The 12,488-nt window shown below is 49.3% G+C and overlaps 1 protein-coding gene across 1 annotated transcript in view; it reads right to left on the bottom strand.

Moving 5' to 3' along the window:
* Window positions 1–1,463: 1,463 nt before the first annotated feature.
* LOC147673689 (intelectin-1-like) overlaps window positions 1,464–12,488 on the bottom strand; it is a 197,341-nt gene continuing 186,316 nt past the window's right edge. The window contains exon 7 of the mRNA XM_086946404.1: window positions 1,464–1,887. Coding sequence (XP_086802530.1) covers window positions 1,735–1,887 — 153 coding nt within the window. The 3' untranslated portion in view covers window positions 1,464–1,734. The remainder of the gene's footprint in view (window positions 1,888–12,488) is intronic.

Consider the following 12,488-nt stretch of genomic DNA (forward strand, 5'->3'; position numbering starts at 1 on the left):
CCAGACACCGCAAGTTATTTGGTGGAAAAAGATCTATTGTAAACTTACAGTGGGCTCAGAGCCCGCCCACTGCTTACAGTTGGTTGGCTCAATTGTCACTCCAGTTTGCTTGCTTGCTTATTCAAAGGGTTGCCTTCCTGTTCAGGAGGAAGGCAACAGACATTTAGAATGTTGAATGATGTCACAGAATGTGGGGTGACTCATGTGAGCCAGTTGACTCCTGGCTGAGCTGAAGGAAGCTGCTCCTGGTGGGGTCTTCATACCAACCTTCTTCCTGGCCTATCTACTACCTACTCATCACCTCTGTAACTAATCATCCAATAAACTACATCTTGGAACTACTACCTGTATTCATGTGCAGTTCTTACTTTCAACACCTTCCTGTTCAGGTGTCCCCCGCAAGGCATTCCCCCCCTTACAATCCCTTTGTCCGACTTGTATCCTTCCAATGCTCACATTTAGGGAGCTGCATTTTACTTTTTCATTCAACCCTCCATGGAGTGCGTGTGTTTGCTGACTCTCTCCCCCTTGTGCTGCTTCACTGTGCTGGGTTGTGTCTGAAAAGCAGATTTTAAGGGTTGTTTGTATTTTATCTCCTGCATTCCACATATTGCCGTAAAGCACAAAATTGGACATAGAAAGGTGTTCATGGCTCTGGGGCAAGCGCCATCTTCTGCACTCTCTCAGCTGGTATCCTGGAGGCCAATAAATATGCTTCCTGGGCTTGTGCAAATGGCTGAATCCAGTGGCAAGTAAATTAGGGGCATATTATCAAGAACCTCGTTAAAATTATCGCCGTTCTGGTGGCAGGAAACTGCTGCTAAAACTGCGATAATGGGCTTGCTAATATGCGTTATAGAATTCCAATAGAAGCCCAGGTTAGATGCCCTGCGCATCTAACCTGGGCTTCTATTGGAATTCTATAACGCATATTAGGAAGCCCATTATCGCTGTTTTAGCGGCAGTTTCCTGCCGCCAGAACAGTGATGATTTTAACGAAGTTCTTGCTAATATGCCCCTTAGTCCTTTGAAAGTGATTCCGTTAGCGTTCTGACCCCCCCCCCCATTCTTTTTTTCTATTCCAATTAGAGTTTCCTGAGTGAAACGTTTTTGAGATATCTTAAAAGATATGTGTTTGCTTTTATGTCAGTATTTTGACATGTTTTTTCTTTTCCTTTTTGTAAGTATTGTTGTGCATACAGACATTGTCAAAGCCAACTGCTCGGCTCGGCACTCTAATTATAAAGGCGAAACCTACTGCCATTGCCTTTGCTTGCTAATTATGTTTTGACCTGGCCACTTAACAGTTTTTTTCTTTCTGCCTGACTGAGTGAAAAATTAAAGTGACATTTGAAAATACTAAAACTTTCATACTGTCCCAGCAATTCATATGAAGCCAACTAAATGTAAACATGGGTAAAATGTATTGAGATAATCAATAAGATGAACATCATCAATTTTAATTGATATTTTTATTTTTGTATGATTAAAAAAAATAAAATTGTATTTTTATATTTTGAGAAATATAGTATATGAATCAAGTGTTCAATTTTCTCTAGGTTATTGTATACATCAAAAGTACCTTTGTACCGAACAGGGCTTTTCCCAAATTTTCAGAGTCGTACTACAAAGGAAATTGGTGGAAATTGTTAAGCAAGAGTAAGCAATATTTGGTTCTTGGATCAAGTAAAAATCAATAATGTAGGTTCCTGTTTTCCATTGTGAAGATCATTATTAGCGGTACAAAATCAGCACTGCGGCCTCTGTGATTTGTTTAGATGCACTCCATCCTGAACGAGTTCCATAACCGTCCCAGTCATAAGCGGCAAAGTCTCCACACTGCCTGGGAGCACCTTCAGGGAAGTACCCTCCTCCTCCGATGCAATGCTGAAAGTAAGCAGTGATAGATGATGCATTACAAGCTATGTCTATTGACTGAAAAAACATCAAAGCCTTTGGCCATTCATGGACAGCTTATTCGAACTAGGTGTAAACTAGCGTATTCAAAGTTATCAATGTTAGAAATTAGGTTATTGGTTGACTAGGGTATGAGCCCAAGTAAGGCCGTAACCACAGTCCTAGTCAGGGTAAGTGTAAGACAACCCTAAATTAACCTTTGCTCACTCTCAGGTAGCTTGGCATAGAGCAGTCAGGCTTAACTTTGAGGCAATGTGTAAAGTATTTGTGCGTGCACAAATATAGTGTACGATTGCACTCTCTTAGTAAATATTGTAGGTCTAATTGTAATTTATTTCTTTAATTTATGGGTGCCAGAGGGTATCACCCGCTCATCGTGAGGTGTGGATATGATCAAAACAAAACGTATTGAAACTATTATTTAGTTGAAAGATTTATAATTATTAACGCATCTTAGAGTGCCGGAGGGGTTCGTTTTTTTTCCTGCTGGATTACGCTTTTCTAAGACCAAAGTATTTGTGCAACACTTTAAATAGTAAAACAGTAACAAACACCACACACAAAGATTCCACACCAGTTTAAAAGAAAGAGCTTAATTTAGTAAATAAAACAAGACCAAAATTACAAAAATCCAATAGGTAGAACTTAGGACATGAATTTTTAAATAATTGGTTCTAAAATAGCACTTTGCATCAATAAGCATCTGTTTGGGATATCTGGTCGTGCGGGACCGGGGCAAAGTCATAAGATCAGGCTGACTGGGATGCAGTGTGGGCCAGATTCAGGGACCCACTTAGGTCAGCAGAAAAAAAGTACCTTGAACCTGGTTTCGTCAACGTCACGGAAGATGAAGGGTGCAGCCGAGGCAATGTGTTGGTTACAATCCTACAACAGCAGATGTGTTGGTTCTTTTCACACAAAGTTCGCAATTCATCGGTTCTGAGGGCGATGCTCTAGTCCTGAATGTGATGTGTCGGTTCAGCTCCTGTAGCCGAGAATGCTTCTATACCGAGGGTGATGCACCGGTTCTGAAGGCAATATGCCAGGTTTGCTCTAAGCAATGACGATGATGCACCGATTCGATCCACGCAAAGACGATGTTTCGCCGGTTCTGATACCCCGCAACGTGTGAAGGTGTGCCGGTTCCCATGTGGATGTGTGGGTTGTCTGAAGAAGCACCTTAGGCCTCACTTCTAAGGGCCCAGGACAGGAGTGGCACCACTTGGCAGATCAGACTCACAGGTGGCAGAGTCTAGGTGCACATGCAGGTAAGTTGTAAGTCTTTCATGTCCTTGAGACTTCAAATCAGGAGGCAAGCCAGTAAACCTTTGGAGTCACTTTGGGTTCAAGTGATGCAGGTCCAGTCCTTCTCACCCACACAGGATCTTAGTAGGCAGGAGGGCAGCACAGCAAGGCAGAAGTCCAGCAGAGCAGCAATCCAGCCGAGTGGCAATCCTTTAGCAGCACAACAGTTCTTCTTCCTAGTACAGTCTTCACAAGTGCAGAAATATCCTGATGTCATGGTGTCAGAGGTCCAGCACTTATACCCAGTTGTGCCTTTGAAAAGGGAGAGACTTCAGAGAAAGGTCTTTGAAGTGCACAGAGGTCCTCCCTTCCTGCCCTGGATCCAGACTCACTACAGGGGGGCATGCAGGCCTTTGTATGGGGATAGGCCACAGTCAATTTCAGTGTAAGTGTGAGGCTGTGCCCAGCTCCTCATTCCCATCTCCAAGGAACGCCCATCAGATCACACCTAAGTTCCCTTTGTGTGTGGCTGTCCAGAGAGAATACACAAAGCCCTGCTGTCATCCAACCCAGGCTGAACAGAGACAGACAGCAGGCAGAATATGACCAAAGAAAGAAAAGGCCAACTTCCTAAAAAGTAGCATTTTTAGAATTCCTATTTAAAATCCGGCTTCACCATAGACTGTGATCTTTATTGTGATTCCAGAGACACCAGCCATGGGATCTCATCTCTTCCCAATTTGGAAATCACACTTATAAAATGTAATTAAGTAATCCCAATGTTATCGTTTTGGAGAGATATGCCTTGCAATAGTGAAAAACAAATTTTGTAGTTTCTCACTACCAGGGATGTAAAACATAAAAGTACATGTCCTGCTTTTTAGATACATTGCACCCTGCCCTCTGGGTTATCCATGGTCTACCATAGGGATGACTTGTATGTATTAAAAAGGATGGTTTAGGCTTGGCAAGAGGTTTATCTTGCCAGGTCAAAATGGCAGTGAAATCAGCACAGCTGCAAAGGCAAACCTTGTGCCATGGTTAGAAGGCTACTTAACTTGGTGTCACAATGAGTGCTCAAGCCCACTAGTAGGATTTAATGTAAAGGCCCTGGGCACCTGGAGTGTACTTTACTCTGGAATTAAATATACCAATTGAGTATGTGCAATGATACCATGTTTAGGGAGAGAGCACCTGCACTTTAGCACTGGTTAACAGTGGTAAAGTGCTTCGAGTTCTAAGGACAGCAAAAACGAGGTCAGCAAACCATAGTAGGAGGAAAGCAAAACGATTGGGGTGAGCCTGCAGAGAGGGCTATTTTCCAACATTCATGTTGAACGTTTCGAAAGGCACCTGAAATAAGGTAAATTACTAGTTTTAAACTTGAGAAAGGCATATGTAAACATAAATGGAATCTTACCCAAAATGAGTTGCTGCACCCAGGTATCTTGATGTCAGTCCATTATGCTACCTCTACTAAAATAGTGGTGCCAGCTGTTGCCTAAGTGTCCAAGAGAGATGTCAACATTGTCTCCTCTAGAAAGGATTTGATACCTTACTATTAGTCCATTGTGTTACTCCTTACTAGCTCTGTCCGTCTAGTCTTAATGTGTATCAATGTGCTCCGTAGTAATATACTGTTTTTATTTTAATTTTTTTACATTAAATTTGTACTTTATTACACCTTCAAATTGTGCACACAGCCTTCATCGCCTACAACCCGGAGGCCGGTGGCAGCCGTAGTTCACACCCAGGTCATTAAGTAGAGGTCACACACATAGCCACGACGCCAACCACCCGAAGGCCTGTTGGCGCAACAGTAGGAGAGGAAGAAATGTGAGACAATAACGGGTTATTAAAGCAATTGATGACTGACCACAATATAACAAAACAAAATCTGACCAGCAGCGTTGGTGATGTCACTCCATATCGCAGTTCTGTGTGCACAGGAAATACAGTCTGTATATACATAATAAGCCAACCACCTGATGACCGGAGGATAAAGCCCCCCTGGTAGGGGGAGATGAGAAGGTGTAGTAAACCACTAAAAACCCACCCAAGAACAAGACCCCCACCCTGCAAACTAGCCAGACTACCTATACCCGTGACCACTCGCACACCCCCACCCATTACCACGTCTACGGTCGAATTCAGGACCCATAGCTACTGACTCAAGGGCCCAATGGAACGGAGCAAAGTACTAGAGGGACTATGCGATCCACCACCCAGAACAGCCGTCATAAGTATCCACCCAGCACACTGCACAGACAAGACGTAGGCGGGATCCCCCCACCCACCTTCGGGAAGGGAACATTCAACCATCATTCTCATCAGAGTCAACCATCGATACCCCACCTTCCTGCAGCTCATCCAACACCTCCCCCTCAGAATCCGACTCACTGCCCCCTTACGCGCTCTGGAATTCCTTAAATAACCCCCAGAAGTTCTTTGGGCGACTTTTCGGGGGAAGCAGTTCACTGTACACCTCCGACTGCGTACAACAGTAAAGCAAATCGGCCTCCCAGCGCTTCTTAGTAGGAACTGGCCCCCTCATCCAGCACAACGCAACCAAACGCTTGGCCGCCAGCAACGCTGCGTCAGCAAGCCGCCTCAATGCCACCGGCAGCGGTTTAGAGAAACCCAGCAATGCCAGCGCCGGGCAGGGTAAAACCTCTGCGCCCAGGAAAGAGCTAAGTTCCGCGAAGACCTCTCCCCAAAACTTATGGATGCTAGGACAAGTCCAGGCCATATGGAGAAAATCAGCCACAGGGAAATGGCAGCGCTCACACTCCGCTGAATCCCGCAGCCCATACCTATGTAGCCTATCCGGCGTGTAATATACCCGCTGCAGGTACTTAAAGTGAATTAGGCGGTGCCTACTGTTGAGTGAAATTTTCCGAGTGTTAGCGCAGCAATAACGCCACATCTTGTCTGTGATCGGGGATTGAAGGTCAGTCTGCCAGGCCAAACGGGCCCTGGAGGGGGGGCACCGCCGATGCCCATCACCAAGTTTCTTAAGGGCAGTGATCAACTTACGGGAAGAGGGGGCTCAGGCATTTCCTGCGGTTCCGCCAGCTCCGGGCCCAATGAAACCAGTGCCGCTCTACGAACCCTGTGGTACTGGAAGCTATGTAATAGCGTCGCCCCAGGGCAGGACTGGAGGGCCTGCTGCGACGTCTTCATAGTGCCATTTAGGAAGAGATCTCCCATCTTGTCGATGCCCAACTCCCGCAACGCTTTCAGGACGCCTTTCTCCTTCAGCGGGGCTAACCATGCTGCCCACTCCACTCGCAGTAAGGGCGAGTACAACAGTGCACTCTCGCGAGAGCGAACCATTGCATGCCAAGCGTGACTTGTGGCAGCAATCGAATCCAAGTTACCGACCCTCCGATTGGCTGGATAGCAGATCGTGGCCGGGAAAGGGATGGGTTCCGCAAAGAGGTGTTCCAATTTCACATGCGGGATGCCAGGATCCCCGTGAATCCATGTATGAAGATGTGCCCCCTGTGCTATCCTGTAGTACCGTTCCAGGTCCGGAGCCCCCAGACCACCTTGCTCATAAGGAAGAAGGAGCGTTTGCCATTGAACCCTTGGCTGTTTACCCCCCCATGTGAGTCGGATTAGCGTTTGGGTAAGCTGCCGAAAAAAGGCCTTAGAGAGGACCACATGTATATTTGTGAAGAGAAAGAGGAATCTGGGGAGCACCACCATTTTCATGAGCGCTATCCTACCCATAAGGGACAACGGGAGCCTGCACCACACCTCCACATCATCCACCAGTTTGGAATAGGCAACCCCGTAATTTTCCCTTATCAGGACCTCAGGGTCAGTGTGAACGCGGATCCCTAAATAATGTATGGAGTCCGTGGTCCATTGCAATGGGTACTCCGAGTCGAATGGGAGCGTTACCGGAGTCAAAGGTAGTGCCACCAATTTATTCCAATTGACTCGAAGGCCCGACAAGGCCCCGAACCTCACTACTTCCCGTAATACCGCCGAGAGATTCACTTCCGGGTCCCGGACATACAGCAGAGTGTCATCCGCGTAAGTCGAGATACCAATCTGGTACGATGGGAAGTTGATGCCCTCGAACCTGTGGTATTCTCTTATAGCGCAGGCCAGGGGTTCCGCCACCATGGCGTACAGCAGCGGGGAGAGGGGACAGCCCTGCCGAGTGCCCCTACTGATCTCGATCGGGGCAGTGACCAAATTCCCTATCTTTAGACGCGCAGTGGGTTTGTAGTACAGTGCCCCCAGCATCTGCAGAAATGTTTCTCCGAGCCCATACTTACGAAGGACTCTGAGCATGACAGAGTCAAAGGCGTTCTCCATGTCCAGGAAAATGGCCACAGCCTTATTTTCCTGCCGGACATGCTGAATAGTGCCCAACACCGTGCGGATGTTATAAGTTAGGTTACGCGTCGGGACAAACCCATTTGCTCCGGGGCGACCAAGTCCGGGACCAGCAGAGCCAAGCGTGTCGCCAGCACCTTCGCATATAGTTTCGCGTCAACGTTGATCAACATTAGCGGCCTGTAAGAGCCACATTCGTTGGGGGGTTTGCCCGGCTTCGGGATGGTTATGAGCAGCGCCTCCCTCATAGATTTCGTCATGCTGCCTTGCTGACAGATATCGTCAAAAAGGAGCATCAGGTACGGGACCAGTTTATCCTGAAAGGCCTTGTAAAAAGCCACCGTGAGGCCATCCGACCCAGGAGCGCTACCCGACCTCATGCCCTCAAGCGCCTCCGTTATTTCCTCTTTCTGGATCGGAGCCATTAGGAACTCTCTTTGCCAGTCGGCCAAGAAGGGCATTTGTATGTAACTCAAGTAGTCGTCGAATTCCGCCTCAAGGTTGCTAGATTTCGACGAGTACAGTGCCGTATAATAAGTATGGAATTCCGCCAGGACATCCTTCTCCTCCGTCACCACGCCACCAGTAGCCGTCACCAATTCCTCGATCACTAAAGGCGGTCTGCTGTTGCGCATCAGTTTGGCAAGTAGAGAGCCGGGGCGGTCTCGTTCCCCATACGCACGCGCTGTGGCGTATTTACCCATATGTTTTATTTCCCTGTCCGCTTCCTCATGGAATTCCTCCAACAGGGGTTTAAGTTTGTCCGTGACTTCAGCAGAACCCGTATCTCCGGCCTGCCGTTCCAGATCAGCTAGCTGCGTTTCAAGCAGTTTCAGCCGTTGCCTAATAGCCTTGAGCACCCCCGAGTGTTTAGCCATCGACATCCCTCTGATATATACTTTAAATGCATCCCAGAGCACCTGGACACTATCTACCGACCCCACATTTGTCGAGAAAAACACCTCTATGCCCTCAGCTAATTCCCCTCTGAAGGCGTCATCTAGGAGGGAATATGGGGGGAATCTCCAGGTAAACGGGGGAATCCTCCAAGCCGGGGCAACCAGGAGCAAAAGCAGAGGCGAATGATCAGACAGTGTGCGAGGTAACACAGTGCACCCCTTCACCGAGTCAAGCAAGGACCGGGAAACAAACCAATAATCAATCCTCGTATGGAGGTTATGGTAGGCTGAGTAGTGGGTGAACCCGCCCTGCCCTGAGTGCCTATGGCGCTATACATCCAGCAGGTCAAGCTTCACTAATTCCGTCAACAGGAGCAGTGCCGAGGCAGCCGGGGACCTGGGGGGACCCGCCGACCTGTCTAAGTCTGGGTTCAAAACTAAATTGAAGTCCCCCCCCCCCACATCATCCTAGAGCCCACATACAGCCTACAGCTATCTGCCAGCGAGGCAAAGAAAACAGGAGAATCATAGTTGGGGCCATACACATTCACAAGCAGAAGATCGTGTCCTTTCCCCACACAACGAGCAATAGCATACCGACCCTCCGGATCTACCGCTACCTGCTGAAGCGCCAACTGAGATTTAGGGTTAGCCCAGGTGATCACCCCCCTCGCATGCGTGGTGAACCCTGCAGCGACACGTGTAGTCCCAAGACCCCTCGTCTGTAACATAGGACTGAACAAAGGCAGGTGGGTTTCCTGCAGTAAGGCGATATCAATCTGATGTCTCTGCAAGTAGGCCAGACCCTTCCTGAGTTTGCGAAAGTCATTGAGCCCTCTCACATTCCATGATAGTAATCTCAGAGTGCCTGGGCCGCATTCCGACCCTAGTGATTCAACATTCGCCAGTGTAAGACAGAGAACTGATCAGAGTAGAGCAGAAGGTACAGTGGACACACCTCAGTAGTTGGCTTAAACAGACCCCCCCCAACAGTCCCCGAACTTCCCACAATACATACGCAGCAATAGAAGAACAGTACCAACGTCTACCCACCCACAGCCGACCAACCCCAACCCGGTCAGACAGAGCACGTCTCTACCCGCCCTGAACCCCCCCCACACAACACACTACAAACCCAAAGACCCTCAAGAGAGTCAGGAGCCGAAAGCGTAGAGGCAGAGGTTCCCAGCCAGACAGCAATGCAATTAAGCAAGAACCAGATACTTCAGTGGCCCCCCACCCAACCCCTAAGTGTCATTCGGCACCTCCCCCCAGCCCCAGCAAATGCAGAGTGACAAATAGCAAGCCCCCAGACATAGGGCAGCACCCCCCAAAAACGAGAGTCAAGCAGTCAACCATAGTAAAATCATATCTCTGCCGCAGGACCCAAGCAGCAAGAACCACTCCCCACAAAGTCAAATAAGTAGGTTCATAGGACCTGCCGTTGTAGCGCGACATGCACTGGAGACCTAGGCAAGCCGAGTATAGGGACGTAGGGCGGATCACCCCTGGCCGTCCATAGAGGCAGCTTCCTCCTCATCTTCACGTTGACCCCTTGGGCTGTTGCGTTGTTCCTTGGCCCATTCCTCGAGAGACTTTTTCAGGTCCCCCGGGTCCGTGAAAAAATACGAGTGCCCCTGCTTATTGATCCTGAGTCTCGCCGGGTACAACATGGCGTAGTCCAACCCCAAGTCTCTCATCTGTTTTTTGTATGGGGCAAAGCGCTTTCTTTCCTCCTGCACTCTCGCCGTGAAGTCAGGGTAAAGGGAGATGTTCATGCCCTCAAATTGTAGCTCTCCTTTCTCCCTTGCCAGCCGAAGTGCCAAGTCGCGGTCCCTGTAGTGTAGGAGTTTTGCGATGATCGGCCGCGGTGGAAGGCCAGGTTGCGGCTTCGGTCCCAGAGTGCGATGGGCCCTTTCGACGATAAACATAGGGGAGAAGACGTCCTCCCCTAGCAGCGTGCGGAGTAACTTCTCGACAAACAACTCCATCTTGCCAGTATTGGTGGACTCCGCCACTCCCGTGATGCGGACGTTGGAGCGCCGCGAACATGCTTCTAGGTCCTCCGTCTTGTCTTGTATGACTTGGAGCAGGCGGCTAAACTGCTTTCGATCTTTATCCCATTCCGTCTGGGCCTCCTCCGCCTCCGTCAGCCGTCGCTCCGCCATATCCAGCCGCTCAGCATGTTTGTCCACCCTCTCAGACATGCGGTCCATCCTGAAGGAGAGAGCGTTGCCATACTATCTTGTAAGCCCTTCTCCATAGTGCAGAGCATTTCGCGGATGTCCGCACACAGTGAGCTATCAGGAGTTGCAGGCTGCTTTGAGGTCTCCGGAGGCGCCCCTTCAGCGCCCTTCGGTTTCCGCTGGTCGAACGATAGTTTCGGCTGGTTCCTATCTCCTTTTCCCATAGTGTCGCTTCTGGGTCGAAGGCAAGGCAGCCCAGTCAGTGCCGGCGTGGCGTAATGGGGGCGCCTGGGGAGCGAACTCCGTCGGGCAGGTTGTTGCGTAGTAGAAAATGAAGCCAAAATGGCGGCTGCAGGCAGCCAATTCCGGGCGGGCCCAGTGGTTAACGAAGCCCGCCACCAGGTGCGCACAGCTGTGCGGATCACACTGACGCCAAGGGAATAGTACCAACACACTCCAGCACACTTCCCGGCCACTGTGCCCCGTCTGCCCCCGAGGCGTCCCAGCCGGAGATGTCCTCCGCCAAATGTCTTCGGGAGGATATAGCTCCCGCCGCAGAGGTCCCGGGCCTCGCCGGCGCGCTTCCAAGCCACAGCTGTTGGGCCACAGTTTTCGCACCTCCGTTAGCAGTGCGACCACGTCCACTCTCCAAAGCACTGGCGAAAGTCACTCAGCAGAAACCACAGGATAGTCGCCGATCCGGCAGACCGAGTCCACACCAGCACCTCACGCCGCACGTAGCGTGACGCAGGCGGGGCAGCCCCTCAGGATAGTCGGTGGATTGCGGCCTGGTCCGCCACTCCGACCTATGCCAGCCAGCGGAGCGAAACCATGACCGATTTCGACCGGGGAAGGTGCTCCCACTAGCACCGGGGGCAGTTGAAGCGATACCCACAAATTCCAGGGCCAGCCAGGTGCCAAAAGGATAGTTTTGTCGAATATTAAAGGGGCTCAGGCGAGGAGCTCAGCGCTCACACGTCTTTCATGGACGCCGGCAAGCTCCGCCCCCCCGTTTTTATTTTAATTTAATTGTGTAGCTTGAGTGCAGAGCTGCAATCTAATAAGTACTTGCATACAATCTATGAAAAATAAAAATGACAGGAACATTTTCGCTGTACATGTGAGTGAGATTTAAATAATAGAAAGCAACTTATTAAGCATTTTATTGACGTCAATGATTGTTACAAGACTTTAGCCCAAGAATACGCATGGAAGCACATAAAACTGGCGGTTCAAGTAATGGGAAGATTTTCTATCTCCTTGACAACAACGCCTGAAATTGGTTAAGCCATGTTCAGCCCAAGGCATTGATCATAGCAAGCAGCAAAGACAGCAAGCCCAATCTCCAACCGGGACATCTGCATAACATGTGCTTCAAATTTCTAGCTCCAAGACGGCTTTCATTGTCAAAACAATGACTAGCAAAACCAAACGTTCTCACCTATGCAAGAGCTATTGACTTTGCCAATGTCTCTTAGCCCTTTTATGCAGTAGCATGGCTGCTGTTCAGCATGACTTAAAGTTAATTGTGTGGCGTAGAGGAGAGTGGTGTTGAGTGGCATAGGTTGGAGTGGTGTAGAGTTGAGTGGCATAGAGTAGAGTTGGGTAGAGTGGTGCGGCATGACAAAGAGGAGAAGCTTAGAGCGGCGTGCAGTAGAATAGAGTTTAGTGGTGTAGAGAAGCATGCAGGGGAGTGAAGTTAAGTGGCATGGAGGGCAGTGGATTGGCAAAGAGTGGTGTAGAGGAGAGCGGCATGGTGTAGAGTGTCACAGAATGGTGCAGAGTAGAGTGACGTACTGTGCCGGAGACTAGTATTGTGTTTAGTACAGTGGCACATAGTGGAGGGAAGCAGAATAGAGGGGCGTAGAGTAAAGTGGCATAGAGCAGT

Source organism: Lissotriton vulgaris, chromosome 12, assembly GCF_964263255.1.
Source record: "Lissotriton vulgaris chromosome 12, aLisVul1.2, whole genome shotgun sequence".
Taxonomy (NCBI): domain Eukaryota; kingdom Metazoa; phylum Chordata; class Amphibia; order Caudata; family Salamandridae; genus Lissotriton; species Lissotriton vulgaris.